Source organism: Oryzias latipes, chromosome 7 (assembly GCF_002234675.1).
Source record: "Oryzias latipes chromosome 7, ASM223467v1".
NCBI classification, from domain to species: Eukaryota; Metazoa; Chordata; class Actinopteri; order Beloniformes; family Adrianichthyidae; genus Oryzias; species Oryzias latipes.
Genome location: NC_019865.2, coordinates 24,327,080 through 24,354,689, shown reverse-complemented (window position 1 = coordinate 24,354,689; position 27,610 = coordinate 24,327,080). Strand labels below are relative to the sequence as shown.

The following is a 27,610-nucleotide window of genomic DNA, read 5'->3' as shown; positions in this document are numbered from 1 at the left end:
AAAGCTTGGAAATATTGGAACCTCCAGTTTGGAGGCAGCGACGTGTCTAGACAATAATGTTGTTGAGGGCTGACAGGGTGGCTCCAACGCAAGTTAGTGAAAATTTAAAGATCCGCTATGACTGCAGGGCCGGACCTAGCCAGCCTCTGTTGGGGGGGGGGCAGACAGAAAATTGGGGGGAAAGTTTGGTTATACTGAGAGGTTGGGGTGTAAAATCATTCCAAGCCCCTAAAATGCATAAACATGATTTTTATGCATTTATATTATTTATGAAGTGAGTGTGTACGTGGGTGAGAGATTGAGGGGAGAGTGAGTGAGTGAGTGAGTGAGTGAGTGAGTGAGTGAGTGAGTGAGTGAGTGAGTGAGTGAGTGAGTGAGTGAGTGAGTGAGTGAGTGAGTGATGAGTGAGTGAGTGATGAGTGAGTGAGTGAGTGAGCGAGTAAGAGATTGAGGAAGTGAAAAGGGGAGGAAGTGATTGAGAGAGAGTGGGTGAGTGACAAATTGAGGGAGTGACTGAGTGAGAGATTGAGGGATGAGTGAGTCAGGAAGAGAGTTAGTCAGAGATTGAGGGATGAGAAGGATGTGAGTCAGAGATTGGGGGATGAGTGAGTGAATGAGTATATGAGTGAGAGATTGAGGGGCAAGTGAGTGAGTACATGGGTGAGAGATTGAGGGATGAGTGAGTGAAAGATTGAAGGAGTGAGTGAGTGAAGAAGGGAAGAAGTGAGTGAGTGTGAGAGAGTGGGTAAGTGAAGGATTAAGGGAGTGACTGAGTGAGAGATCGAGTGAAAGAGTAAGTGTGTGTGTAAGTGAGTGAGTGAGAGATTGAGGGATGAGTGAGTGAGGAAGTGAGTCAGAGAGAGAGTGTGTGAGTGAGTGAATAAGTGAGTGAGTTAGAGATGAGTGAAAAAGGGAGGAAGTGAGAGATAGAGAGTTAAAGAGTGAGTGAGTGAGAAATTGAGGGATAGGTGAGTGTGTGAGTTAGAGATTGGGGGATGAGTGAGTGATTGAATGAGTCAGAGAGAGAGTGTGTGAGTGAGTGAGTGAATAAGTGAGTGAGTTAGAGATGAGTGAAAAAGGGTGGAAGTGAGAGATAGAGAGTGAAAGAGTGAGTGAGTGAGAAATTGAGGGATAAGTGAGTGTGTGAGTCAGATATTGGGGGATGAGTGAGTGAGTGAGTGAGTCAGAGAGAGTGAGTGATTGAGTGAGTCAGAGAGGGAGTGAGTGAGTGAGTGAGTGAGTGAGTGAGTGAGTGAGTGAGTGAGTGAGTGAGTGAGTGAGTGAGTGAGTGAGTCAGAGAGAGTGAGTGAGTGAGTGAGTGAGTGAGTGAGTGAGTGAGTGAGTGAGTGAGTGAGTGAGTGAGAGATGAGTGAAAAGGGAGGAAGTGAGTGAGTGAATAAGTGAGTGAGTGAGAGATGAGTGAAAAAGGGAGGAAGTGAGAGATAGAGAGTGAAAGAGTGAGTGAGTGAGAAATTGAGGTATGAGTGAGTGTGTGAGTCAGAGATTGGGGGATGAGTGAGTGAGTGAGTGAGTCAGAGAGAGTGAGTGAGTGAGTGAGTGAGTGAGTGAGTGAGTGAGTGAGTGAGTGAGTGAGAGAGTGAGTGAGTGAGAAATTGAGGTATGAGTGAGTGAGTCAGAGATTGGGGGATGAGTGAGTGAGTGAGTGAGTCAGAGAGAGAGTGAGTGAGTGAGTGAGTGAGTGAGTGAGTGAGTGAGTGAGTGAGTGAGTGAGTGAGTGAGTGAGTGAGTGAGAGAGTGAGAGAGAGAGTGAGTGAGTGAGTGAGAGATGAGTGAAAAAGGGAGGAAGTGAGTAATTTTTAGTTACTTATATTTATTTGTTTTAAGCCTGTCTGTGTGTTTATCCAACTCTGCTCTTTCCTTTATTTTTATCATCTTATTTATTTATTTTGTACTTTGTGTCACTTTTATGGCACGGTGTACGTTGCAGTCAGAGGAGTAAACCTCTGAATGCAACTGGGGAGTTGTGGTGTTTAGCTACACTTCCTGTTTTGCTCTTAAATCTGTAGAAATGTTTTTGTTCTTCAACCTCCTTCAAACTGGCATCAAATGTAGATGGGATTTTAGCTTGATTTATTTTTCTGTTTCCATTTAAATATGAGCATTACAGCCTGCAGGCCTAACGGAGGAAGAAGTTAATCACAGTGAGATTAGCATCGTTAGGGCAAGTTCATGAGATTTAGTGGAACTCATTGCATATTGAACAACATATTCCAACATATTGTTGACTGTATATAACTACTGGAGTGAGTGCTCCAACAAAATGAAGTCAATTCAGTTACAATTTTTTCAAGGGACAAATGCCGCCATGTTGGAGCCAGGCAACGTCAGTCGGCGGTTTCTTTTCTTCCTTCCATTCCCTCTTACCTTTTTTCTTTTTCTTATCCATCCATCCATCCATCTTTCACTCACCTGGGACCGGCTCGCTGGGACAGCAGTCTAAACCAAGATGCTCAGACTTCCCTGTCCCAGGACACTTCCTCCAGCTTTCCGGGGGTGTACCCGAGCATCCCCAGGGATATATATATATATATATATATATATATATATATATATATATATATGGGGCATAAACATGGGGCAACCGTAGTGCAAAGCTAGGGCAGTTGATCACTGATTGCAGGTTTGGTTCCCGCCTTGCCCGCCCTTGTGTCGAAAATGTTTCCTTGCTAAAAAACAAATCTAATCATGACTGACAGATTCTCCACAGATTCTCCGTCCGTCTCTGGTTCTATCACTTTTGATGCAAAACCCAGCAGATTCTGCTTTGTGCTTTATCCTTGATCAGTGTTTCAATAATTTCATTTTGGATGTTGTGAGAGGTGTATTTTGTAGTTTTTATTTGTGTATTTCGTTAAACTTGGGGTCCTTTGTCAGTGTGTATTCAATCATTTTTAGGAACAGTCCTGCAGAGAAATCATCATCATTTGAGCTTTCCACACTGCAACGAAGTGGAAGTTCATTTACTGCAATGGACTGAACTACTTCTCCAGTTGTTTTTATATAATTTTTTTTTCAAACTTGAGTGGGCCCTAATAGATAACCAATGGTTTCCCCTGTGGCATCTCTTTGGGACATTTCAGACCAGGTTTTTGCATTTTTTATGTAGCATTGACTTGATGCATGCTTTGTGAGTCCTTTGTCTTTTTCCAGCTCAGTTTTCCAATTATTCCAATTAAAAAACCAAATCCCTGTCATTGTACCCCCCAAATTTACGTAACGGGAAACAAGAGCTTGCATCAAGCTTTGCTGAAAATGCCAGCCATGGTCTTTCACGATAACCAGCCTGGGCAGAATGAGCGTGTGTTCTTGCCAAAGTAACGCTTTGGGAAAACCAGAGCTGTGGGTTGTGACGATGCTAAGGTGTTCAAGCCTAAATCTACATCATCCGCAGCGGCCACAGCAGGGCTGGGAGCAACTGGAACAGCAGGGGCTTGTGAAATTAGACCAACGAGATGTCCTGGGCTGAGCACAGGGATTCAAGTTTGCAGTCCCCGTGGGGCAGACCGTGCCGTACACACCTGAGCCTTCAGTCGTGTTCCATCTGAATCACTCAACAAAACAGTAAACAAATCTCGTTTTGCAACTACAGCCAGCAAAAAAACATTGAAAATAACCACATGAAATTGGAATATAGTTTATTATGATATTTATCATCAAAAAATCTGATCATTTGAAGACAATATCCATCCTCCTCTCTTTCCTCCAAAACAGTTTGATCACCCTGTCATGTAGATTATCGTGCTTCAGTTCCATCAAGAAGTCCTTTTCTATTCCATCAAGGCCAGTGCTGAGAGGCGAGTCTGTCCAGTTGTGTTTCTGCGTAGGTTTTAAACCGCTTTAGAGCCGAAAATGTCCGACGGACAGACGCAGTGGACACAGAGATGGTCAGAGCCAAACACACAAATCTGTACGGCTGCTTCATGATCTCACTCAGATTTTTCTGATGAAGGAAGTCAAGGAGATCAGTGGGAGATTTTCCTGCTAAATCTTCCATTGCGTACGTTACAGTCGGCTCTGTTTTTAATTAAGCAAAGCATCCAAAGAGAAGAACTCCAGTTCTGTCCAAACAGCCAAGCCTGAAAGTGGCCTAAAAAATGCACTCCAGCGTCTGTATTGTGTTTATTATTTGAGTTACACGTTTGGTTGGTGCTCACCACACAACACAAAGCTGGAGCGCCTGTCTGTTCAGGTATTAAACACAGAACACATTGTCAGATTAATTGTGCGATTGTAAATATTAAATGTGCCGGACTTACACATTAATCCCTCTGTCCTCCTGCGGTATTACGCCTTTTTTTCCAACCAGTTTTGATTTAATTTAGGAAAGAATGGTTTATAACTGGTGCTCCAGGCTGCTGCCCCAAGAAGACAATATTGTAATTACAGTAAGCTTCTTATATGCTGATACAATTATTGAGGTGAGGAGTTTCTATTGTCGAATATGAAGGTGGGACCTTATGCTCTTTCAATTTAGAGGGGACAACTTTTGAGCGGATAAAGACATTTGATCCTGTAGCATATGTCACATCTTAGTGGAATGAATTCATGCTCCCGGAGCAGCTTGGCAGGCGTTTATCACCTTACTGCTGGAGATTGTGTGGTTCACACAAATTAAAATGATAGCACTGTACTCAAATCCTATGGGCCGTAACACCATCGCCACAATATACCATAAATAAGATGTCAAATTTGACCATTTGGAGGTATGATTGCAGTATTTGTTGATTTTGCACAGTGGTGCAGTGGTTAACGCTTGACCCCAAAAGGGATTCAGCAGGTTCTGACAATGGATGGATGGAATTTGTCAAAGGGCCTATATCGTGCTTTTCTTCAGCCTTTCAGCCTATATGATACTATATTACCATTGGCACGCTAAAGAAGCTTTTTTAAATGAAATTTCAGTTATTTTCGCAGCTAATTTTCCTACCAGAATCAAAACGACTCGGTCTCTGAGACGCCGCCTTTCACTCCGTGTGGGGGCTGCTGACCTAGAGCCATCAACCTAGAGCCGGCCTCGGCAGGGTGTCTGCGTTTCGCCACGAAAACAAAAAACATCTAAACAAAGATGGATGTCCATATTGTGCGTATAAAATAAAAGCATTTTTGCTGATCACTGCTAACTCCACAGTGAAAGTGTGTGTGTGTTAGCCTGGGGGCGGTGCTGATAGTGCAGACTCTTCCGGCAAGGGGCTGTTCCTCGCTTTATGACGTCACAATGTGAAAACCCAATCGTTATCATGGATTGGGAGGGGCTGGTGCTAAGAGCACAGGTAAAGGAATACTCGGAAATGCGTGAATCAATCAAAATATCGCTTTGGAGTTAATTTTTGTTTGAAATTAACCTCATGTTACATTTAAAAGTTTAAAAAGTTGACATCGCATGATATAGGCCCTTTAGGTTTAGTTGGAAATCTGGCAGTGTAGATCCTTGGACAGGGGATGGGAACCCATGGCTCGCAAGCCATATCTGGCTCTTTTGATGGCCACATCTGGCTCCCAGACAAATCTTTAATTATAAAAAAAAAGTTTCATTAGACCAGTCCTTCTCGGGCGCGATGCGATGCCAGCAGGGGCGCGCAGTAGTAGCGGTCCATGAAGAAAAAAAATCTGCGCCACTATCGGTTTACTATTATCTGTTACATCACAGAGTGTGTACCATCCTGAAACCTGCGAATTGCTGTCCCTGCAGCTGCAGCGCTCCCGTCTTTGACAAGGAGCTGCAAATCTGTGTGAAGGCAAAGGGGAAGGGATAGTGGGCTTGGGCAGAAAGGTGAAACGGCGCACTGACTGTCAGAACTTAGAACACGCTGCCCGTCACATACCATACACTGCAGGACACCAGTGAAGATCACAAATCATTGAAGAAAAAAGGTTCAGCGTACTGTCTAGTGGGTCTAGATGACCCAACTCCCAATGTTAAAGTGCCTAGGATAGCACAAGGGTTACCGGATGGAAGTCTCAACGCCTGCATGAAGCTTAAACTCACCACGTTTCAACCAGACTACAAGACCATCAGCAAAACCATTCAGCACCAGAAGTCGCATTAATGGTAAGAAATACTCAACATTTATTAGTAACAGCATAATGAAGCGTCCCATTCCCACGCTGAGGCACGGAGACTTAACTTCTTTTAAGGTTTTTTATTCTGGTTACTGTAGGCTGTAACCAACACTGTACAACATATTCAGCTACTCCTGAGTCTCTCCCGCCTAGAGCGCTCCCCTCAACTTTTTATTCCCTCGCTCCCGCACCAGCCCTCCTATTTCCTTATTTGGCCCATAGCTGAACCCCCATTGGTCCAAACTCTCCAACGACAGGCTGAGCAACAGAACTGAGGGCCAACCAGCATCTCTGCTTGATGCGTTCAATGAACTCCGGAACTAGAAACGCGACCCAACAGCCACCCAGTCCAACTCAGTCCGCTACAGTAACAATGTTATTAAAAAGAATCCACTGACTTATTGTACTTTAAAAGTGTTGAAAATACATAAAATGCACACATTCACTTGTATTTTTATTTTTAAACATATTGTATGGCTCTCACGAAATTACATTTAAAAGTATTTGGCATTCATAGCTGTCTCGGCCAAAAAACCGGGTTACCGACCCCTGACCTAGGGTGTACTCAATAACTATTTACATCCAAACATTCATTGCATGTTCAAGTTAAACCTAAAGTTTAGGTTGTTGTATGTTTTAGATTTCTTTGGTACGGAACACCTGGCCTGCTTGCACCTGTGTGCCGCAGTACCTTTCAATGAACTCAAGAATGGTACAACTGAGCTGTTAACACAAAACATGTCATGGTACATAACAGTGACGTGCAGTCAGGAGAGGCAGGTGAGGCTGTGCCTCACCTGTCATTATGGGATGAAAAGAGAAAAAATAAATTCAATTATTATTTTTAATCAGTAATTTGTGCTTTGCAGTCATTTTCCATTTAAATGTACCATTTTTGGGTGTTTTTTCTTTTCAAAATCGCTGAATTTCCGCATTTGCCGTTCAGATACTAAGTGACGTGCGATGAGGCACCAGCCCGCTGAGCCTCACCTTGGATTGCGCAATACCTATGCAGTCAGACGGTACTGCTGTCTCTCTGTATGTCGGTTCAATCACTTGTACTATATGAGCTGAGTTTACATAATTTAGCAGATGTATATAATGTACAGTGTTTGTTTTTATAAATAACTGTATGTGAGGGACGTGTTTCTTGTGCTGAGCGCTAAACGCCGGCAAAAAAGCCGCTGGGTGAGGCCAGACATTCTCGTGCCTCATGTTAGGGGGCACCGGTGAGCCCTGAGATTATGACGCTAAAAAATACTAGAAGAAGTGATAGCAAGCCGCACGTCATTTTTTTTTCAGAAGGAGTGGCGTATGGACTTTATTTACAAGTAAAGGTAAGACGATAATAACGTTTGTGCTTTTTTCTATGCTGCAGTTTGTATTTGGAAAAAAACACGTTGAAATGATATTTTAAACAAAACACGTTAACTGTTGTCAATCAAATGGTGAATAAGTTACTCAGTATGGTTCATATGTTTGTAAATCTGACTGATGACGTCAGTGCCTCACCAGCCATTAACCTCACCGCACGTCACTGGTACATAATGACCTTAACTGTGGTCCTACACCTGACCTCTACGTAGACATTCAAGCAGAAAATTGACACCTTTTGTTTATCTAAATTCTTTATTTCACAGGTTTCAGAATCCAGAGTTATCATTGCATTTGTTGGAGATCCTTTTGTAAATGTCACGACATGCTAGAAGTATCCCCCAGGGGATGGGTCAAACGTGGAGGACAAATTTCACACCCAACTAATAGGCCTTTTACTTTAGTATGTCTTCATTGGTGTAGAATTTACAATGTAATTCTTCATTTCATTCCAGGTGCCGTTATATTGAAGAGGAACTGCCATGCTCAGGTAATTCAGCAGAACTGTCAGATTGTTAAAGAGTCGTACTATTGGCTGATCTAATGTTTGTCGTGGTCAGCAAAAAAATGCAGAAAATGTTCTTGCCACTTTTATTATATTTATAGGAACAAATCAAGGAACTCTCGGAAAGTAACTTTGCTGTTTGAATGGAGCTGTGGGGAAACAAATGCTGTGTAACCCTTGTGCTATCCTAGGCATTTTAACATTGGGAGTTGGGTCATCTAGACCCACTAGACAGTGCTCTGAACCTTTTTTCTTCAATGATTTGGGATCTTCACTGGTGTCCATGGATTACATGAAATCTTTCCACCTTTATCCACCTTTGTCATGGTAGGGAGAACACGTTGGGGGTCATCTAAGATAGCACAAGGGTTAAAGTAGTCTTCATGTTCTCCTCAAAAATGTTTAGAGATCTCCTCTTTGCTCCTCTTAACGTTCATCCTTCATCCCTCAGCAGCTCAAACACTGCTTCCACATAGTTTCCTGCCACCTTAGAGCCGCAGGCCAGAGAATTCTACGTTCAGGGAAAACCACTTTATCTGAGCTGTAATTCAGAATGGCTGACAGAGACATTGCTTTGGAGTGTTTGCGTAAATTTTGCAATTCTGTTGTGACTTCCTTCCAACAGGGAGAAACTGCTTCCAGAGGATCAACGAGGACGCCGCTGCTTCTCACGGATTTGTATTCTGCAGTCTTTTATTTATTTTTTTTATTTTTTTAAACTTGTCCTGTCCAACAGCTGGGCAGACAGATGAGAGCTGAGGGCCTCTTGTGTTGGACATATTTTACTTTAACAAGAGGGGTTAGTAATCTTCAGACAAACCAAAGGCATGACTGAATAAACCCCTTTTGTAATTGAGGCCAAACTTTATTAATTTCAATTATGTTTGAAAATCTTTGGTGTTGGACCGGACGGAAAAGGAAAGGAGGGAAGAAGAGAGAGGGACGTTGGGGGGGGTTGGGGGTGATAGTGGGAGGGGGGTATAAGACCATGAAGCAGCATAGAGCAGACAAGTTTACTGGTTGTTTATCATTACGGCAAGGCTCAAATGTAAAAAGGGCGGGGCCTGTCCACACACACACACTGAAATGTTATCAACACACCTGCTAGCTGCAAAAATGTCCACATGTCAACATGTACACAAAACAGATAGTGTTCACGAACGCATACCTATGCCTTTAAACCAACAAGTGTGAAATCTTTCAGTCATTCAATCATGCAAACTATTAGTGCAAAGGTGAGCTAACACCTGTGCTCAGGTGAGTGTTTATGTTCTTCTAAAATGGATGGTGGAATGTGACAAGAAGGAGGGAGAGTGCCCAGCCATCCCCACACCCAGACCCCCGCCGCAGCAGCAGCGGCAGCCGGAACTCCCCAACGCCACACGGCAGCAGGCAGGGGACAACCGCCCCCCGGGCGACCAAATCCGCCACCCAGGCCAGGACCGCCGCGAGGCCCCCAGAGCCAGAGAGCAGGAAAGCACGGGGGAAAGAGAGCGCCGCCCCAGCCCAACCAGGAGAACAGCCCCCCCGCCGCACCGGAAGAGCCCAACGCAGGGCCCCACCCGAGAAGGGCACCCACAGCCCCAGACGAGCACCCCATCACCACCCAGGAGTTCCGGGCATCCCCCCGCCCCAACCCCAGGTACGAGTCAGGTCCCCCAAAGGGAGACCCGCTCCGCGCTCCAGGCAGCCACCCACCCGGCCCACGGTTGGTACAGGAAGGAGCAAGGCAGGGGCCAGCCACCCCCACCCCGGAGGGTGGGGGGGTGGCTGGCCCCTGCCACTGTATTCTGCAGTCTTGACTGCAGAGGAGAACAGGTATTTATTGCTTAGGAGAATTTGGCTGTGTTTATTTTGAGGGCTCAAAATAGAGTTTGAGAATATTGTTTTTCCTACTTTAGTGCTCTATTTATCTATCAAAAAGTGGCTCAACTCTGCTTTTGCGCTCATAATAGCCTCTGTTTGTGTTCAAAGATGGAAAAACATCAATTTCTTCTCAGATTTGTTGTACATTTCCTGGAACTTTGTTGTTTGAATGAAGCTGTGGGGAAACAAACCCTGTTTAAAGTGTCACTCCAATCACATTTTGATCCATTATCAAAGCGGTCCCAGAGGTCTTTTAATTATGATAATGTTTTTTTTTTAGCCAAAATCAAAAAACCTGTTTTGTTTTCTAGGACATAGTTTCTGCAGAGTGTCAGGAGTTCATTTCAAATCCCCCTCTACCCTTCTTTTTCATTTGTCTTTGCCCAGACTGCTCCTTCTCATTACACGCATGCCCAGTATGTGCGTAACTTTACAAATACGATCTTTTTCCAACGGGCCTTTTTTTATCTGCTACTGATTTACAACGATCTGAATAAAAAAATAATCAGAAGTGCAATCTGAGCTTCATTTTTTTTCATATATGTCCTCCATCATCAGAAAAAATCCCACAAGAACATGTTAATAACGCCCAAAAGCAGAGAGGGGTTTCAAACTTGAAAAAGGTTATGATGTTTTCTGCACATTTTGAACCTCCAAATCCGACTTTTCGGTGCAGCAGCCAGTGGGATGTGTGGAGTCTGCTTTCCAGCGCCCCTGACAGCCTTGCTCCTGTTTGGCTTTCAGGAGCTCGTCGGGGAAGGACCAGATGTTCCTGTGTTCCATGTGAAGGTCAGAGCCGGCGGTCTCATGGCACTGATCGACGGCAGATGTTTCCCCGGGTTATCCACTCCATATGGCCCGCCGCTCGTGCGCGGGGGCCTTTTCACAGCACGCCGCTTGTAAACACGCCTCGGTTTGCTGTTCTCCTTTTTTCCGCCCCCTGTAAAACATGTCCTGAATCCAATCACCAAGTCCCTGCCAAGGGGATGAGGCTGATGAATGGGGGAATGTGTGGTTGTAGTAGTGACCTATAAGCTTCTGCTGAGATTACAGGCGGCCAGCCAGACCAGGCCAGGGCATCTGGAAACAGCTTAAAGAGGGATTGTTGTGAGGGATTGTTTAGACAGACAATGGTGTCTACCTGGTTTTAATCCGCCCTCCGTCTCTGAAAGAGTACAGCGGATTGGCGGAGTTTTAATAAATGAAAGTGCTCGTATAATCAGGGTTTACCAAAGTGCCCCTTTGTGTTAATCGGACATTTTTTACAGCATGCTATTTGACATCTGCCACGACGAGTGGTGTTAACCCTGCAGGAATGCAAGAATTCCACATTTTCATGAATGAAATATCCAGGAATAGGTCTTCAGAAATGTTCCAGGTGTCACCTTTTTGCAAACCTTGGTTCTGCATCAACCCTGCGCCCCTGGTGGCCGTGCGGAGAGACAGCCACTTCCCCCTCTGCTGACTTGCCCCGAGCTAATCGAACATGTGTAATTACTTCGCAGCGAAAATAGAAAGCTGCATTTGAATAATTAAAGTCTAGCGTATCAGCAGTGAAGCATGATAAAATGGTTTTTAAAAATCAAGGATTACAAGGGTAAATCCAGGCGGGCCAGATGTGAGAACAGGCGGGGACTTCTGGGGCCGGATTACCAGGAGAATCTCACCGGAGCGTTCTGTCTTTTCCCTGCAGCTTATAGGGGCCCCTGTCGACTCGACATGCTGTAATCCAACGATTAGCTGATATAATCACCTGTAAACACACGTTGGCGCTGACGTGACTCTGGCCCGGAAGGTCCTGCTCTGGTGGCCCCAATGTGGGCTGATGGGAAAAGTCAGACCTGGAATGCAGACAGACAGACAGACAGACAGCTGCAGTGGATGTGTGAACAGATGAGCACTCCTGGTCTTTAAAACCAGAAAAAGAAAAAAAAAACACAAGAGCACTTTACTTCTTCATCAGCAGATCCGCTTTAGTGAAACACAGGACAGAGATGGAGCTTTGTAGCCGCAATAACAGACTACTGTCCAAGTATTTTGGGTAAGGGAGCCACGGTGGCTCTGAAGTGCAAATCAGCAATAAATCACTCAACATATTAAAAAACACAATTATAAAAGCCAAACGAAAAACACAAACATGTATATTTTTGAATTAAAAGTATTCTGCTTTGTGCTTTTGTCATATATTATTGAGTATGAGTTTTTCTTTATTCAAATCAGTGTGAATTGGGAGCAGGCGCAAAAGTCCGGTTCAAAACAGACCTGATTTTTAACGCAGCAAACACTCTGGTGGGGCAACAAGCTCCCTGCTCTGCTCCATTCTGATGCATCCACTTGAGGACGATCCACGTACGTCTTTGTTCCTCGCCTGAGCTGGCATCTGCCTCAAAGCTGTACCTCTGGACAGCCCCGATATTGCTCGCCATTTTTGTTGCTCCGGTAACACTAGGTTGGGGGTGTGAGGGGCCACAACTCAGAGTCACATTTCTAATGAACTCCGGCCGCTCCGCAGAAACTATATCCTAGAAAACAACAAAGGTTTTTTAGATTTTGGCAAAAAAAAACAAAAAAAAAAAAACGGCCTAATCAGAACTAAAAGACTACTGGGAAGGCTTACATTGATCAAAGGATGGTCGGAGTGGGACTTCAATTTCTAAACATTGACTTTTGCAACATTTTTACATTTCCCTGGCATGCTGGGATGTATCTTAATGGATTAACCTTTTTTTACGGTGTCTTACAACATTTGCTTCATTTCTAAACTCTGTTTCATGCAGATCAAGTCATCGGTTGCTTCCACCCACTATGTGAGGAGTCTGAGCGTCATCCATTGACTGTAGATGAGAACTGGACAGAGTGGCCCCTCCCCTCTGGCGTTCCAAACAGGAAGTACCCCCTTGTCCCAAGAAGCCAAAAACCCACAGACTTCTATAGAGAAATAAACAGCTATTACTCAGTCACTCCATCAGTCAGAATAACCATTCTTACTCTGATTCGTTTCTTTTAACGTGTTCTTGCTAATCTTAATTTTTTCACGATTTCTCTTTTTTTGCAATTTATTCAAGCTATAAACTGACCAATCAGATGAATCATAAAAGTATGTGGTCTCACATCCACCATTCAGACCGTTTGACAGATTCCCTAGAGCCCGCTTTCACGTCTAGCTGTCTAACAAGCTCACTCTTGATTGGCGAGAGTGGTTGCCATAGAAACGATGACTCAGACCAACCCGCACCAGTCACTGGTTACTGATGTCGTCTGGTTCCAACATGGCAAAAAAAAAAACTCTAGCAAAAATGGCAACTGATTTGACTTCATTTGGTTGGAGCTGGAAGTGAACCATTTTCTAACGGTGATGTCACGCTCGCCCAGTCCAGTTCTCATTTACAGTCAATGATACTACCAAATAGAGGACTGCATTGGGATTGGGTCCCGCGGGACCCAAATCTCGCGGGCTGTTTCAATTTTGCTGCGGGCGGGAGCGGGTGGCTAAAAACAAACACTGCGGGATTAGGGAGGTTGCCTTGCGACATGATGGAGAAGATGTCAAGAGATGATGTAGAAAAGAACCTCAAACGAGGTATTTACAGCAGCGGTCCAATTCCTGGGCCACGGACCGGTACCGGTCCGTGGGTAATTTGGTGGTGGGCCGCAAAGGAAAAAATAAAATAACTTACATTACTTCCGTTTTGTTTATTTCGGAATCTGAAAGATGTTTTATTTTGAAAAATTGCCCGTTTCTGTGTTACATCCGTCTGTGTAACTCTTGACGCAGGCCAATTCGCTTTTTCTCGTTCACGTGATAGGATACCGCTAAAAGTAAAAACCCAGGAGCTAGCAAAAAATATAAATAACAAACGTCTGGAAAAGTTCTTTGCCAAACGCCCAGCCAGGAGACAGAAAAGGAGCCTTCCACTTCCAAAAAAAGAAAGCTACATTTAATAGACAGTATCAGGAGTCATACTTAAAATACGGATTTATCCCAAGTGGAGATTCCCAACTCCAGAACATTAGTCATCTTCTGCCCTTCCTCTCCCCTCACAATGCCTCCATCCTGGTGTGTCGCCTTATCACCGGTCGTCTTTATTACCATAACTCCCTCCCAAACTTCTCAATAAACTGCTTCAAAATTTAGCAAATCTATCAATCAAACTTTATTTATAAGACAAATTGCAACAACACTGACCACAAAGGAAAATAAAATAACAATGCAATATTTCAAACTAGAAATAAAAAAAGAATAAACTATACATTGCCACTCTGCTATGTTCTAAAAAAAATCATTAATTATAAGTTTGATGTTGTACTTTTTAACCCTTGTGCTATCCTATGATGCCACCCTTACAGTGTTCTCCTACCATGACAAAGGTGGATAAAGGTGGAAAGATTTCATGTAATCCATGGACACCAGTGAAGATCACAAATCATTGAAGAAAAAAGGTTCAGTGCACTGTCTAGTGGGTCCAGATGACCCAACTCCCAATGTTAACGTGCTGAGGATAGCACAAGGGTTACACAGGCACATGTTTCAATTGTTAGAACAGCTTGCTCTAACATTTTAAATAGCTGCTAGCTATCTAATTTTTGTCTCAATTTTTTAAATCCCTTATCTTTACAATGTAGCCACCTTAGGTTTGGACTGATAAACTTCAATAAAATCAATATTGTATTATTGTTTAACTTTTTACTTTAGCTGCTTCTTTCGGAGGTCACCAGAATCTGCCCTAAAGTAGTCTTCATGTTCTCCTCAAAAATGTTTAGAGATCTCCTCTTTGCTCCTCTTAACGTTCATCCCTCATCCCTCAGCAGCTCAAACTCTGCTTCCACATAGTTTTTCCTGTCAGGATCCACGTCAACGCACTCAAGCGAAACCAAAAGTATCTGAGTCTTCCAGCACATGGAAAGTTCTGCCACCTTAGAGCCGCAGGCCAGAGAATTCTACGTTCAGGGAAAACCACTTTATCTGAGCTGTAATTCAGAATGGCTGACAGAGACATTGCTTTGGAGGGTTTGCGTACACTTTGCAATTCTGTTGTGACTTCCTTCCAACAGGGAGAAACTGCTTCCAGAGGATCAACGAGGACGCCGCTGCTTCTCACGGATTTGTATTCTGCAGTCTTGACTGCAGAGGAGAACAGGTATTTATTGCTTAGGAGAATTTGGCTGTGTTTATTTTGAGGGCTCAAAATAGAGTTTGAGAATTTTGTTTTCTCCTGCTCTAATTTTCTATCAAAATTTTCTATTAACTCTACTTTTGTGCTGATAATAGCCTCTGTTTGTGTTCAAAGATGGAAACACATCAATATCTACTCTGATTTGTTGTATATAAAATGAGATTTACTGTCGTTTTATTTAAAAAAAACAAACTCCCGCCCAAACTTTCACTTTACTTTGGGATTTCACCAAACTTACACCAACGGCACGAGCTCGACTCCCATGGATCCTCTGCCAATAGAATTTCTGGAAAGGCTGTGACGTCATTGTTTTCTCGTTGGGTACGCTCGTTTTAATGACCAGAGAGTCCGATCGAATATCTTACGTTTTTCCCGGACAAACCAAAGTTTAAAAAGAAAATTCTTTTTTTTGTTTGCTTTTTTTGTTCAAAAAACAAAAACTATTCCCCTGGGTTTTTTAAATTCAATTGACTGTTACAAATTCAAGCCATTTAACTTCAAATACACATTTAAATTTTTAATAACGTTTTTTTTCCTCTTGTCATTTTGAAATTGTATTACTTTTTTAAAGCTAAAAAACATTCAGCAAAATAAAACAGGTTAAAATATGAAATTAGATGTCAAGCTTTTTTTTTTTGTTTGTGTAACATCAGCCTAACCTAATCACGCACAGCAGAGGCTACATCCTTGATAAAACTTTAGTTTATGTATTTAAAATCTCTCTCTCTCCCTCTCTCCCTCTCTCTCTCTCTCTCTCTCTCTCTCTCTCTCTCTCTCTCTCTCTCTCTCTCTCTCTCTCTCTCTCTCTCTCTCTCTCTCTCTCTCTCTCTCTCTCTCTCTCTCTCTCTCTCTCTCTCTCTCTCTCTCTCTCTCTCTCTCTCTCTCTCTCTCTCTCTCTCTCTCTCTCTCTCTCTCTCTCTCTCTCTCTCTCTCTCTCTCTCTGTTTGATGTTTTACGGCGTTACATGGATGGGAAAAACTTCCACCGCATGCAGTTACAGAAAATGTCCACAAGGTGGCTCACTAGTCTTGGGCTTATTTGTTCGGGTAGTGGCTACAGTATTATATGCAATAGTTACACTGTTACAAAAAACAAGAAAATTGAAATTAATATAAACTCAAGTGTTCTCAAGTAACCAGATAAATTGTAAGAATACTGAAAATACGGGAAAGAAAATAACAAGTGAAAAGTCCACTCAAAAACGTCTTTTAAAGTCAGACAGAAAACAACGTGGTAGAAGTTTTTTTTTTTTTTGAACAGTAAAAGAAAAGCAACTATTTGAATGATTGTTTTCAGGTTTTAACTGTGATATTGTGTTCAGGTCAAATTGACCTGTTTTCAGACTATACACAATATCAGGGTAAAGCTATACAAAACTGTAAAAACCATCAGTCAACCTGTCACACAGTCCGGAACTTGGTCTTCAAATGATAGGAATGCCTCAGTTGGGGATGGTGGAGCCAAAACGCCAAAATCCTAAATGAATAATCTCCAACATAACCCAACTATAAAACACAGAATGAAAAAAAGAAAGACAGGTTTTTTTCAGAAATGACAAGAATGAACTGAAAAGCTTGAATTGAAATAGACTGAGGGACTTGAACACAAACAGAAACGGAGAAGTCGCTGAGAATACAGAGAGAGGCGAGGAACTGAACTGATTGACCAATGACAACTCAACAAAAAGGCACCAATCCCAGACCGTCGTCATTTGACCCTCTGCGTCATTTCCAGTCAAGGAAAGTCCCACTTTGATCATCTTCTGATCTATTTTAAAATCATTCCCAGTGGTCTTTTAATTTATTATTATTTTTTTATTATTTACTTAAAGCAGTAGTAACTTAGAAATTTGCCTAAGAGTTGTGGGCGGGACCAGGGCAACCCCGTCTCCCCGCCCTGTTGTATTTTCGACATCATTCTTTTTTCCTCTTCATTTTCTTTCTATATGTCATCCATCATGAGAAAAATGCTAGAAAAAAACACCATTGCGCTATCGTATGGGGTCAAAATGACCCTACCCTTACATTGACTTAGGACAAAGGTGGATAAAGTTGAAGAGGATTTCATGTAATCCATGGACACCAGTGAAGATCACAGATCATTGAAGAAAAAAGGTTCAGAGCACTGTCTAGTGGGTCTAGATGACCCAACTCCCAATGTTAAAGTGCCTAGCATAGCACAAGGGTTAAAAACACCCAAAACGTTCGTCTGTACACGCACGATGATTAATATGGAGTAAAAATGATGACATCAACCAGGTCTTTATTGTTCTCTCCTTGCTTCTGCAGTTTGTGGTCGGGGTCTGTTTTTGCTGCCTTGAGCAGTGTCCTCCTGGGATTTAGTGCAGCACAGTTAGGCACTGGGGCACTCCAGGCAGGCTCTTCAGATGCGCTAACAGGAAAGAGCTACATCATCAATGAAGAGGAGTTCTTTGACAGCCAGTTTGACTTCGACTTCACCACAGTCAAAGACTCAAAGACCTTCTGGAGAGGTGGAGAGATGTATGAACGTCCGTGTGGCTGGCAGCGCTTCGCCCTCAAGGTGAACACTTTCATTTGCTGAACTGTCATAAAGCCTCAGGTTTTAAAGCTTTAAGAATAAGTTTTATTTCTAAATATAATTTGAGTACAAAGAGGAAAAACACACCCATTGGAAGCTGAAAACATACATAAAACCATAAAAATGTGCAGAAAGGCAAAAAAACAAAAACCAATGAAACAACACTTCTAACATTCCAGAGCACCTTAAGGCCGTGTCACACAGCCGCTATGTAAATGGTGCATGTTGCAGGGATGAAAATTGGTCATACGTGAATATATGTGGTAAAAGGGAGAAAAGTTTTGGTCTTGACGTGAAATTTTCACAGTTGTATCATGAATAAACCACATTGAAACCACAGAAGAAGTACGACTAAACCACACAAGTAACACGTGAAAGCCAAATGCGGCCCAGAATTTGTGCATTAATTACGTAATTTGTATCGGTGCACATATCATGGTAAAAAGTTATGCATCGCTGGTACACGCGTGTTAGACATGGCTAACATGTAACTGTGTTGGACAGTGTTTATTTTAACATGTTTCTAACAAGATTGGAAATCAGTGCAGTGACCGATCCTTTGTTTCAGCGGTATCACTCTGTTTTTTTACGGGTTGCGAACAAGATTGAGGTTGTGGCCGAATTCCCACCCTAACCCCTAACTACTAAAAAATTCAATAGTACAGCACTATGTAGTGCCGTGAATTTTAAAAGCAATTCAGACACCATCTCACGAAGTTAAAATGAATTTAAAATGAGTGAATTTATGAGTCCACTGTCTACTCAAGATAAAAACATTGATGGTTTGTCAAAAAAACCCAAACATTTGAATACATTTTTTTGGTTAAAAAAAATGTTCAGACACAATGCATTGTGGTCTATATTCAACGATCTAGTGAGCATCAATGTACGCTAGTTTTTCGCAGAGACTTCTGGGAAATTTCCAGGGCACTGGATTTTGGAATCGTAGATTCGGACAGCACTACAAAATGGCAAACGCATTATATAGTGCACTATATAGGTGTTAGGGTGGGAATTCAGACACACCCTGAGTGTTATTGTGAAGACGCTAACATGGCTAACGTGTAGCGGTGTCTGACTGTGTTTATTCTTCACATGTTTCTAACAAGATTGGAAGTTAGCACAGTCATGTTTATTTTAGCAGAATGAGTATGTTTTTTGTGTGTGCTGCAAACAAGGTTGGGTGTTATTGTGGCTACACCAACATGCTAATGTGTAGCAGAGGTGTGTGTTTTTTGTGTTACTAACAAGGTTGGGAGTTACAGGTATTTTGAATATGCTAATGTGGCTTGTGTAACGTGTAGAGTGTCACAAACAAGTTCTAGAATTACTGTGAACGCAGTTAATAAAGTTTGACTGACTTATTTCTGACTCTTTAGTCTTGCATTATGTGCCTTATTATTCGGTTTATGACATAAATTCAAAAATAGACCATTGACTCAGTGCATCTTATAATGCCCTACAGTGCAGAAAATATGTAACATAAGTGGGAGTAATTGCCAAAAGGTGTCACAACAATATGAAATCGTTTTTTTCCCCCCTCAGGTCTTGGATAAGTACGGGGAAAACAAGTGGCTGGGAAATCAGAACCGTAAGACCCGCACAGTGGCAGGGGAGTGGCCTGTGTCGTATCATGGGACGTCCAAATGTGGGGCTGAAGGCATCATTAAAGGATGCTATAAGGTTTGGACACACTCCAACAAGAACTCCTCATGTACAATGTTAATTTACAATATCTTATGGTTCCTTTTATTAGGATTTAAGGTTGAAATATTAAGCAAAACCTCTGGAAAGTGATGTTCATAACGAGTTTTCTTGGTTTAAATGAAAGAGTGCTCTCACGTTAGTTCTCGGTTTGTTTCCTCAGATTGGCCGGCTAATTTTGCGGTTCGGAAAGTTCAGCTGAACTTTGGTGCTGTCCGTAGACAGAGATAAATCCACATATAAGCCTAAAGTAGGTCAGGTACTTTGACTGGAGTTTATTCCGCCCAACTCTAGAACAAACAGATAAAGAAAGTTTATAGCTTTATTTTGCACCCATTGGTTAACTCACCTGCCAATCAAAACCAAACGTAACCCTTGTGCTATCCTAGGCACTTTAACACTGGGAGTGGGGTCATCTAGACCCACTAGACAGTGCTCTGAACCTTTTTTCTTCAATGATTTGTGATCTTCACTGGTGTCCATGGATTACATGAAATCGTCTTCACCTTTATCCACCTTTGTCATGGTAGGGAAAACCCGTCAATGTAAGGATCGGGTCACCTGGACCCCATAGGATAGCAAAATGGCTAGCAAGAGTTGAAGGGTGGGACCAATCAACAAAATAGTTTGAGTAGTGATTTCTCTTCTGCTTTTCACAGCCGGGTCCACGTCAGAGGTACGGCAGGGGGATCTATTCCACTCCATGCATCGCTGAGGCTGAGCAATATGCAAAAACCTTCACTTCAAGAAAGAATGGAAAGCAGTACAAAGTGATTCTGCAGAATCGGATCAATCCCGAGTACAGGTGTAAGTATAACAACGAGAAATACTGGCTGGTTCCCATCCAAGATAAATTATCTCCAGAGGAAGAGATGAAGATAGTGGAAAAGGCTATTCGTCCTTACGGCCTCCTGCTGAAAAAGGTCTGAGGTTTTCCCCAAAAAGAGTCTTAAAATATTGCAGTTATTCCATTGCAATACCATCTGCATATTTATCATTGTGTTTGCTCCTGTCAGATCATCGGATCTTGACCGCCTCTTCTTGCTTCTATGATTGACTTCAGTCAAATTTGAGTTTTGTCACATTTTTGTTTGGTCATTTTTTGACTAATGTTTGAGTTTTGACAGTTTATTGTTCGGACATGCTTGAGTATGATCCCTTTGTATGTTAAGAAAATAAGTTTTGTTGCATTTTGGTTTGGTCATGTTAAAGTTTTGAGACATTTTCTGATCAAACTTTGACATGTTTGATCAGAAAATGTCTCAAAACTTTAACATGACCAGTTTTTTGGTGTTATGTTCAAGTATTGTCCCTCGTTTGTTCAGACATGTTTACATTTCGTCATATTTTGTTGAGTCATGTTAAAATTCTGACACATTTTTTGTCCAGTCATCTTAAAGTTTTCTTTCATTTTACTTGTTCATGTTTAGTATGTCTAATTCTTGCTTCTTCATATTCAGCTTTTTGTTGATTCAGCCATTTTTTGAGCTAGTTAAAGCTACTTTTTATTTCAATACTGCAAGTAAATATTACTCATGTTCATTTTACTAAAGGACTTCTTATAATTTTATTTCTTACATATAAACTTTCCATACAACAGCGTTCATTTGGTTGTGCACAGAATCAAGTGACACCAAAATGGCAGAAGTGACTGTCAACAATCGAGAGAATTTGATCTGATTTAAAAAGTGTAAATAAAAATTGGATCTGGGTTTTCCATGTTAGAAATCGTCCAGTTGAGAGCCTACAGCGGTGTAAACTTAGTCTGATCCAGAAAATGAATAAACTGAATTATATGTGCTGACTTTATAAATGTGTGAAGTTTCTCTCATCTAGCCTCCTATATGAGTGATTCAATCACCTGCACTGAAGTGAAAAGTTCTGTGTAAAAGGGTTTTTGAAAAAAATACCGTTATCTTTAAGTTTGTTCAATTACATTTAATATATACTCTAAGGGTTAGTGACTTGAAAATAAGGCTGTCATTTGCAGAGAGTGTTTAGAAAATTCAGGGGAAAAAAACATTTCATAATACTTTGAAAGAAAATAAATACATTTTACAAAAACTATTAATGAATCCACTGTGTTCTGATGATAAAAATGTGGATTGTTTATAAAAAAGTACATTGAAAAAACTTTTTCTCACCAAAAATTATTCCAACTCAATGAAATGAGGTTTACATTCGCATATCTAGTTAACATCTACGGGGCCCATGACCCGACAAGGGTGACATAATAAATCTCTCATTCCCACAAATTAATATCTCGTTCCCATGCATAAATTTGTGCGAACGAAATAATTATTATTTCGTGGGAACGAGATATTAATTTGTGGGAATGAGATATTTTATTATTTTACCCATGTCAGGTCACGGGCTGCGTAAATATCGATGAACACTGGGGTTTTTCCCCCCGCAGAGATGCACTATATAGTGCACTATGTAGTTAGTAGTGAAGAAATTCTGGCACATCTGTCAAGTTTCTGCAAAACGCCTCCTAGTGGCTATCTGATGAACTGACACTCCTCCAGCAACTTTTGTGCAGATCCTGCTTTACAAGATGTGCCCCCAACCCCACCCCACCAGTCAATTAATAATCAGACCACACTGTATTTTTGCTTTTTTTTATTATTATTATTATTTCACAAGACACTTTGAAGCCGCTCCTGTCAAAACACACCATTTTGGTTTATAATACATTAATGTCTGAACAGACAAAAAAAATTATTAAGACTACATCAACAGAAAAACACATTTACAAATCATGAAAGCAAATAATATAAACAATATCTTATATATAAAACATAGCAGGCTTAATAAATATGACAGACAAAAAAAAAAAGGAAAGTAAACAGAGTTAACCCATGTTTGGGGTTTGTTTGGAGCAAAGATTGCTGATCCAAAAGGTTGAACTGATGTAAATTATTAGGAGAATGGAAATCAACTTTCTTCAAAGTTAAACTCAGACCTTTGTGAGTTTTCTTCTCCAGAGCCTCGAGGCTTTAAAGCTGTCGTGATGTAGAATGCAGAGAATACATCAGAATGTGCGACTCGTGAGTTCAACAAAACCAAAAACTAGTAACAGAAGGAGTCTGCTGGGGGGCGGGGCATTGAGTATGGGAGCTGAAATGCGATCGGCTGAATTTGACAGCTGTTTTTTTTTATTTATTTTTTTTATGATGGGCTTTAAATTCTACCATCTTTGGAAATCTCACAGGAAATCATTTTGGTTCAGTCAGGAGTGGAGGATCACTCGAACATCCACACAAACACAAATCGCCATGACGACGTCCATGACGCGTCTAATCTGAATAACCAAAGTCGCTGTGCAATTCTTTCTGTCTTTTGCAGAAACAAATCAGGAGTCATAAAGTTGATCTTGCAAAATTTTTTTTTTTTTTTTTTAGTTTTTGTTTGTAAGATTTGGCGTTGCGCTTTTTAATGCAGGATTGAGGAGAAGTGCAGCCTTCAGCTCCTCCTGCACAGAGCGCGGGGGTTGAGGGTGTCAGACCTCCACCTGTCACCTGGTCTCCTCCCGGTCCGCCCGCATGTCCCCCCCCACCAATGCTACTTCTGTTGCAAAGTGCAAGCAGTTAACACCTCTCTGCCTCCCCCCTCCCGCCCAGAAGTTCAAGAAAGCAACAGCAAAATGCCAAAAAGAAGTGTTTTAAATGTTGAAATGTTAGAGGGGAGGGGGGAGTACTAAAGAGAGAGTGCATCTGTGTCTTAAGAAGTTCAGTCTGTCCTCAAGCGTCCCTGGTGAGGTCCACTCGGCTGCTTGGGCGAGCGGTTACACCTCCCTGAAAAAACAAAGAGACGGAGTGAGACACGCTCGCAAGTTTTGAACGTGAACACTGAAATGTGCACATGCGTCCATTTCTATAGACTTTTCATTATAAATGGTTGCTTGAAGGGGCGTTTCCGAGCCCGGTGTAAACGCAGCATGAGAGGCAGAAAATAATTGAAGGGGGTGTAGGAGCAAAGACTTACGACGCCGTCAGCGTGGAGTTGAGGACCAGAGTGGTGCGCATTCGGTACAGCTGAGCCAGCGTCAGCTTCTTGTGCTGCTGGGGTGAAGACTTCCTCTTGATGGGGGGCGTTTCCCCCGAATCGTCGTTCGCCGTCTTCACCAAGCAGCCAGGGGGAGTGGACACTAAATCGGAGCCTGCAAACTCGCAAGATCCGCTGGGCGCTTTGTGGCGGTGCCGCGCCGTGCCTCGGCTCAGCCTCGCTCTGAGTTCGTTTGAGGGCAAGCTCATGCTCAAGCCGTCGTCTGACTGGCCGAGGTCGCTGTCCTCGCCGTCCTGGCAGAGCTCAGACAGGCTCCTGCTGTGCGCCAGCAGGGATGAGTCCATGTCCCTGCGCTCTGATTCCTTGGAGGCGGAGCTGACCAAGTGTGCATGAGAGATGGGGGCGTCGCCGTGGAAACGTTGCAGGAGGTTGTCCTCGGAGCGTGACAGCGCGGACAGCCGCTGTGGGCACTGCAGCTTTGACTGAATGTGAGGCCGCCGGCGAGGTTTACTGGACAGAGCAACGGACGCCTGAGACCCCAGAGCGGCCTCTTCCTCCTCTACCTCCTCCTCTTCATCATCCAGCTCCTCGGTTACCGCCTCCCCCTGCTCCTCTCCCTTACTCCTTCGATCTCCGTCCTCCTCCTCGGTTTCCTCCCCTTCACTTGGGCCGGGCGGCGGCTGCAGCTCCCGAGAGAGCGATCCCGGGGAGAGGGTACCGTAGGCGCTGTCCATGGAGAGAGACCGGCACTGAGCGTCCAGCCCCTCTACCTCCAGACCGTTCAGCTGGGGGGAACTCTGGAGGTCTGAGCTGTCAGACAGAGGAGACTTATCCCCGGGTTCCTCGATGTTTATGCTGGGGGGCGGCGGGGGCTCGCTTCGCTCCTCCATGTCCATCACCGACAGCGTCTCAGTGGAGCCGTCTGAATGACTGCAAGAGACATTTATTTTACTTCCTAAACAACACATGAGTCAGATCAAGCATTTTTGGAAAATCAGGTCTTTTCAAAATTATTTGAAACACAAAAACTTTAGCTCTTTTGTTCTTTAAACTTGTCCCAAAGCCAACGGCAGGGTTTAAAGATCACATTTACTATTGATTTTTTTGATGGGCGCTTCTTAAGGCAAGACCGTCCGATACATCAATCGCGATCAACCGGTCAAGCGTGATGGAAGTGCCGGGGGATAGTAGGCCATCAAAGATACAAGAAAAATAGATTTATTCATTTATTTACATGACCATCAGCCTCGCTCTGAAATACGTCTTGATAGACATGCCAAACGGTCAATCGAAAACCCTCTGATGCATGCGCCAACGCATAGCGGGTCTCAGCACGCTCCGTTATTGAGGAATTTGTAAATGTACCTGGAGTTCTGCTGCTCTTTATGCTGCAGGATTGGGGAACTCGTGGTGGAGTTGCTGCTCTCATCGTCAACGTCCACCCCGGAGCAGCTCCTTGGGCGCTGCTGCCGCCGCAGGTCCTCCTCGCTGCGAAGCCTCTGCAGCTGATTCTGGAAAAACAACCCAGGAAGCACATTTTACAATCTGAGCCATTTCAGAGCTAAAAACAATATGAACCATTTCTGTTTTACCAACCTGGATGTTGTAGATTGCATCGATCCAGCATCGCCCCTGAGTGGCGCTGTTGGCCTGGAAAGTGTAGGCCGCCACAGCGCTGTTGAACTCGTTGAGGTAGATGAGGATAAAGGAGCCTTAAGGGACAAAAAAAAGGCATGAAATTAAACTTTCCTGCTTCAGTCTTTAACAAAAAGTTTAGGTAATCCCGGCCGTCACAGTCGGACCAGCAGCAGAACTCTTACCAGGATCTTTCAGCTCTTTGCAGACGATGTTGTGGATGAGGAGGGGCTGGCGGATAACCTTAACCTTCTCCAGCCTCTTCACCGGTTTGGTAATCAGCAGCAGGTCAGTGAACAGGAAGCAGTAGACGTCCATCTGAGCAGGAAATGAATTGAATTGTATGTAAAGTTGGGACAGCTTTTAAAAAAAAAAAGTAAACATTTTAAACGTGAAATATGAGGCAACAGACTGAAAGCAGGTGTAGCTTCTTGGCAGAGGTAAGCGATAATGGAGTGTTTATAGGGAGTGGTGTGCTTTTACCCTGCTGTCCTTGCCCTCTTTCATCCTCAGCGCTCCCTCCAGCTGCAGCTGTCGAGTCTCCTCTGGCGACGTTCCCCTCATGGGAGCCATCAGATCGAAGCGGTTGTACTCTTTGAGGATCTAAAAGAAGACGGGAAGAGCGTGAAGCCTCCAATTTTACCTCGAGCCTCGACGGGTGCTGGGAGCCCGGGATGCAGGCTGGATGGATTCATTCTGGTTGTGTTTACTGATGTTGGAGCGGTTTTAAGAGGTCAGTCTGTTTTTTTCTACGTGTTGCAAACAAGGTTTGGAGTTTGCGTTGTCACAGTAATGTTGTTTTAGCGGTATCAGTCTGTTTTTTACCTGTTGCCTACAAGGTTGGGTACTGTAAATACTAGGGGTTTAACGGTACACTAAAATCCCAATTTGGTTCGGTTCAGAATTTCATTGGTCTCGGTTCGATACATTTTCGGTATTTTTTCGGTACGAAAAAAGGCAGAAAAAAATTTCTTGCAAAATGCATTTATTGGTTATATATAACTATAATAAAATTAACTTATGGAGGTGATCTGCTATGTAAAATAACACACTTGTTAGCTGTCAGGAACCAAAAACTTTGGAGCCAAAACCAAAAACAAAATTTTTGGAGTTAGCATAGTCACAGTAATGTTTGTTTTTGTGGTCACAGTCTGTTGTTTTTTTTTAACGTGTTGCAAACAAGGTTGGGTGTTATTGTAAATACGCTAACTCCGTTAATGTGTAGCGGTGTCGGACTGTGCTTTTTTTTTAACGTGTTACTAACAAGGTTTGGAGTTACAGGTATTGTGAATTTGCAAACGTAGCTAACATGTAGAATGCCATGAACTAGTTCTACAGTGCGACTGACTGATGAACTTATCCGTGACTCTTTCCTGGTTAACCCTTGTGCTATCGTAGGCACTTTAACATTGGGAGTTGGGTCATCTAGACCCACTAGACAGTGCGCTGAACCTTTTTTCTTCAATGATTTGTGATCTTGACTGGTGTCCATGGATTACATGAAATTTTTCCACCTTTATCATGGTAGGGATAACACATCAATGTAAGGGTGGGGTCATTTGGACCCCATAAAATAGCACAAGAGTTAATGCGCCTTATAATCCGGTACTCCCCACAGTGGGGAAAATACGGCAATCTCTTTGCTTTAAAGATAATCAGAGCCTGGACTGAGTTATCATTGTTAAAAAAAGAGCCACTAATGTTACCTTTATTACATTTTTACAAATCAGGAACAATTTTTACAATTCAACAACTTTGTTTCATTGAATATTCATCATTTCTAAAATATCCCCAGACATTTTCAGATCGTCTTTTAAAACTATATTCTATGTAGATTATTTTGGAAACCAGAAGCTTAAAAATAATTAAACCCCAACTTGGCCGGGATAGGCTCCGGCAGCCCTGTGAACCCGAAAGGGAAAAACGGAATAGAAAATGAAAGAATGAAAGAATGAATGAATGAATGAATGAATGAATGAATGAATGAATGAATGAATGAATGAATGAATGAATGAATGAATGAATGAATGAACGAACGAATGAACTTTAGCCTCGTACAAACCGGTCCGTAAAAATACTGTGTGACACTAAACCAGTCTGTGGTCTGAATAACCCCTGTACTATCTTGTGGGGTCCAGATGACCCCACTCCCAACGTTAACGCGCCTCCAAGGGATAAAGGTTGACGACCACTGGTCAGTACTGCCGCCTTACCTTCTCCACCTCCTCGCTGCTGCCCTCCACGGCCTCATAGCAGTCTATGCGCGCAGAGATGGTGGCCAGCTTCTGCCGCTCCTGCCGCTGTCGCATCTGGGAGTCCACGCTGTTGATGAAGCTCTCCACCATCACCACCTGAAAGCAGAAAGGCTGTTCACATGCGCACAGAAAGCAGCCAACGCAGCCCGCAGACCTCCTCCCACCGTACCATGCTGCTGACGATGTCCCGCGCCGACAGCTCGTCCGTCTTCTTCAAGACGCTCTTCAGCAGGAGGGGGTATTTGGTCAGCCGCTGATGAGGCTTCGCCAACATGTCGGCCAGCTTCAGCCGGTTGCACTGCTTTTTAGTCTCCGCCCACTGGTTCAGACAAAAACAAGAAGTTCAGCACCAGAAACCGGGGAGGGGGGGGCAAAGGCTAAAGGTCAGGTGTGAGGGTGGGGAGTGGCTTAGGGGGGGTCTGAAACTGGCTTTCTGATGAGGCAGCAGA

General features: G+C 43.0%; 2 protein-coding genes across 6 annotated transcripts in view; one reads left to right on the top strand and one right to left on the bottom strand.

The window, feature by feature from the left end:
- The first annotated feature begins 14,661 nt into the window (after positions 1–14,661).
- Positions 14,662–21,094, top strand: LOC105353646. Its single transcript, XM_011472918.3, has 4 exons — positions 14,662–14,964; positions 17,289–17,541; positions 19,105–19,242; positions 19,923–21,094. The coding sequence occupies exons 1-4, from the start codon at positions 14,807–14,809 to the stop codon at positions 20,190–20,192; spliced, it is 819 nt and encodes a 272-aa protein (XP_011471220.1). The 5' UTR covers positions 14,662–14,806; the 3' UTR covers positions 20,193–21,094.
- Positions 21,095–21,870: 776 nt separating this feature from the next.
- Positions 21,871–27,610, bottom strand: part of plekhg5 (pleckstrin homology and RhoGEF domain containing G5) — a 90,701-nt gene continuing 84,961 nt past the window's right edge. For 4 of the 5 annotated variants that reach the window (XM_023956883.1, XM_023956884.1, XM_023956881.1 and 1 more), the window contains 8 exons: positions 27,331–27,480; positions 27,120–27,257; positions 25,390–25,509; positions 25,092–25,224; positions 24,868–24,983; positions 24,637–24,782; positions 23,251–24,201; positions 21,871–23,060 (listed from right to left, as the gene is read on the bottom strand). In XM_023956883.1, coding sequence (XP_023812651.1) covers positions 23,051–23,060; positions 23,251–24,201; positions 24,637–24,782; positions 24,868–24,983; positions 25,092–25,224; positions 25,390–25,509; positions 27,120–27,257; positions 27,331–27,480 — 1,764 coding nt within the window. In that variant the 3' untranslated portion in view covers positions 21,871–23,050. Of the gene's footprint in view, positions 23,061–23,246; positions 24,202–24,636; positions 24,783–24,867; positions 24,984–25,091; positions 25,225–25,389; positions 25,510–27,119; positions 27,258–27,330; positions 27,481–27,610 lie in introns of those variants that run through there. The other variant, XM_023956882.1, reaches the window with a different exon arrangement.

Excerpts from the sequence above, each read along its gene's own strand:
- LOC105353646 (XM_011472918.3), top strand. The coding sequence starts at position 14,807 with ATGGCTGACAGAGACATTGCTTTGGAGGGTTTGCGTACACTTTGCAAT. Across the intron at positions 17,542-19,104 it reads GGCAGCGCTTCGCCCTCAAG|GTCTTGGATAAGTACGGGGA; the intron begins GTGAACACTTTC and ends TTCCCCCCTCAG. Across the intron at positions 19,243-19,922 it reads TCATTAAAGGATGCTATAAG|CCGGGTCCACGTCAGAGGTA; the intron begins GTTTGGACACAC and ends TGCTTTTCACAG.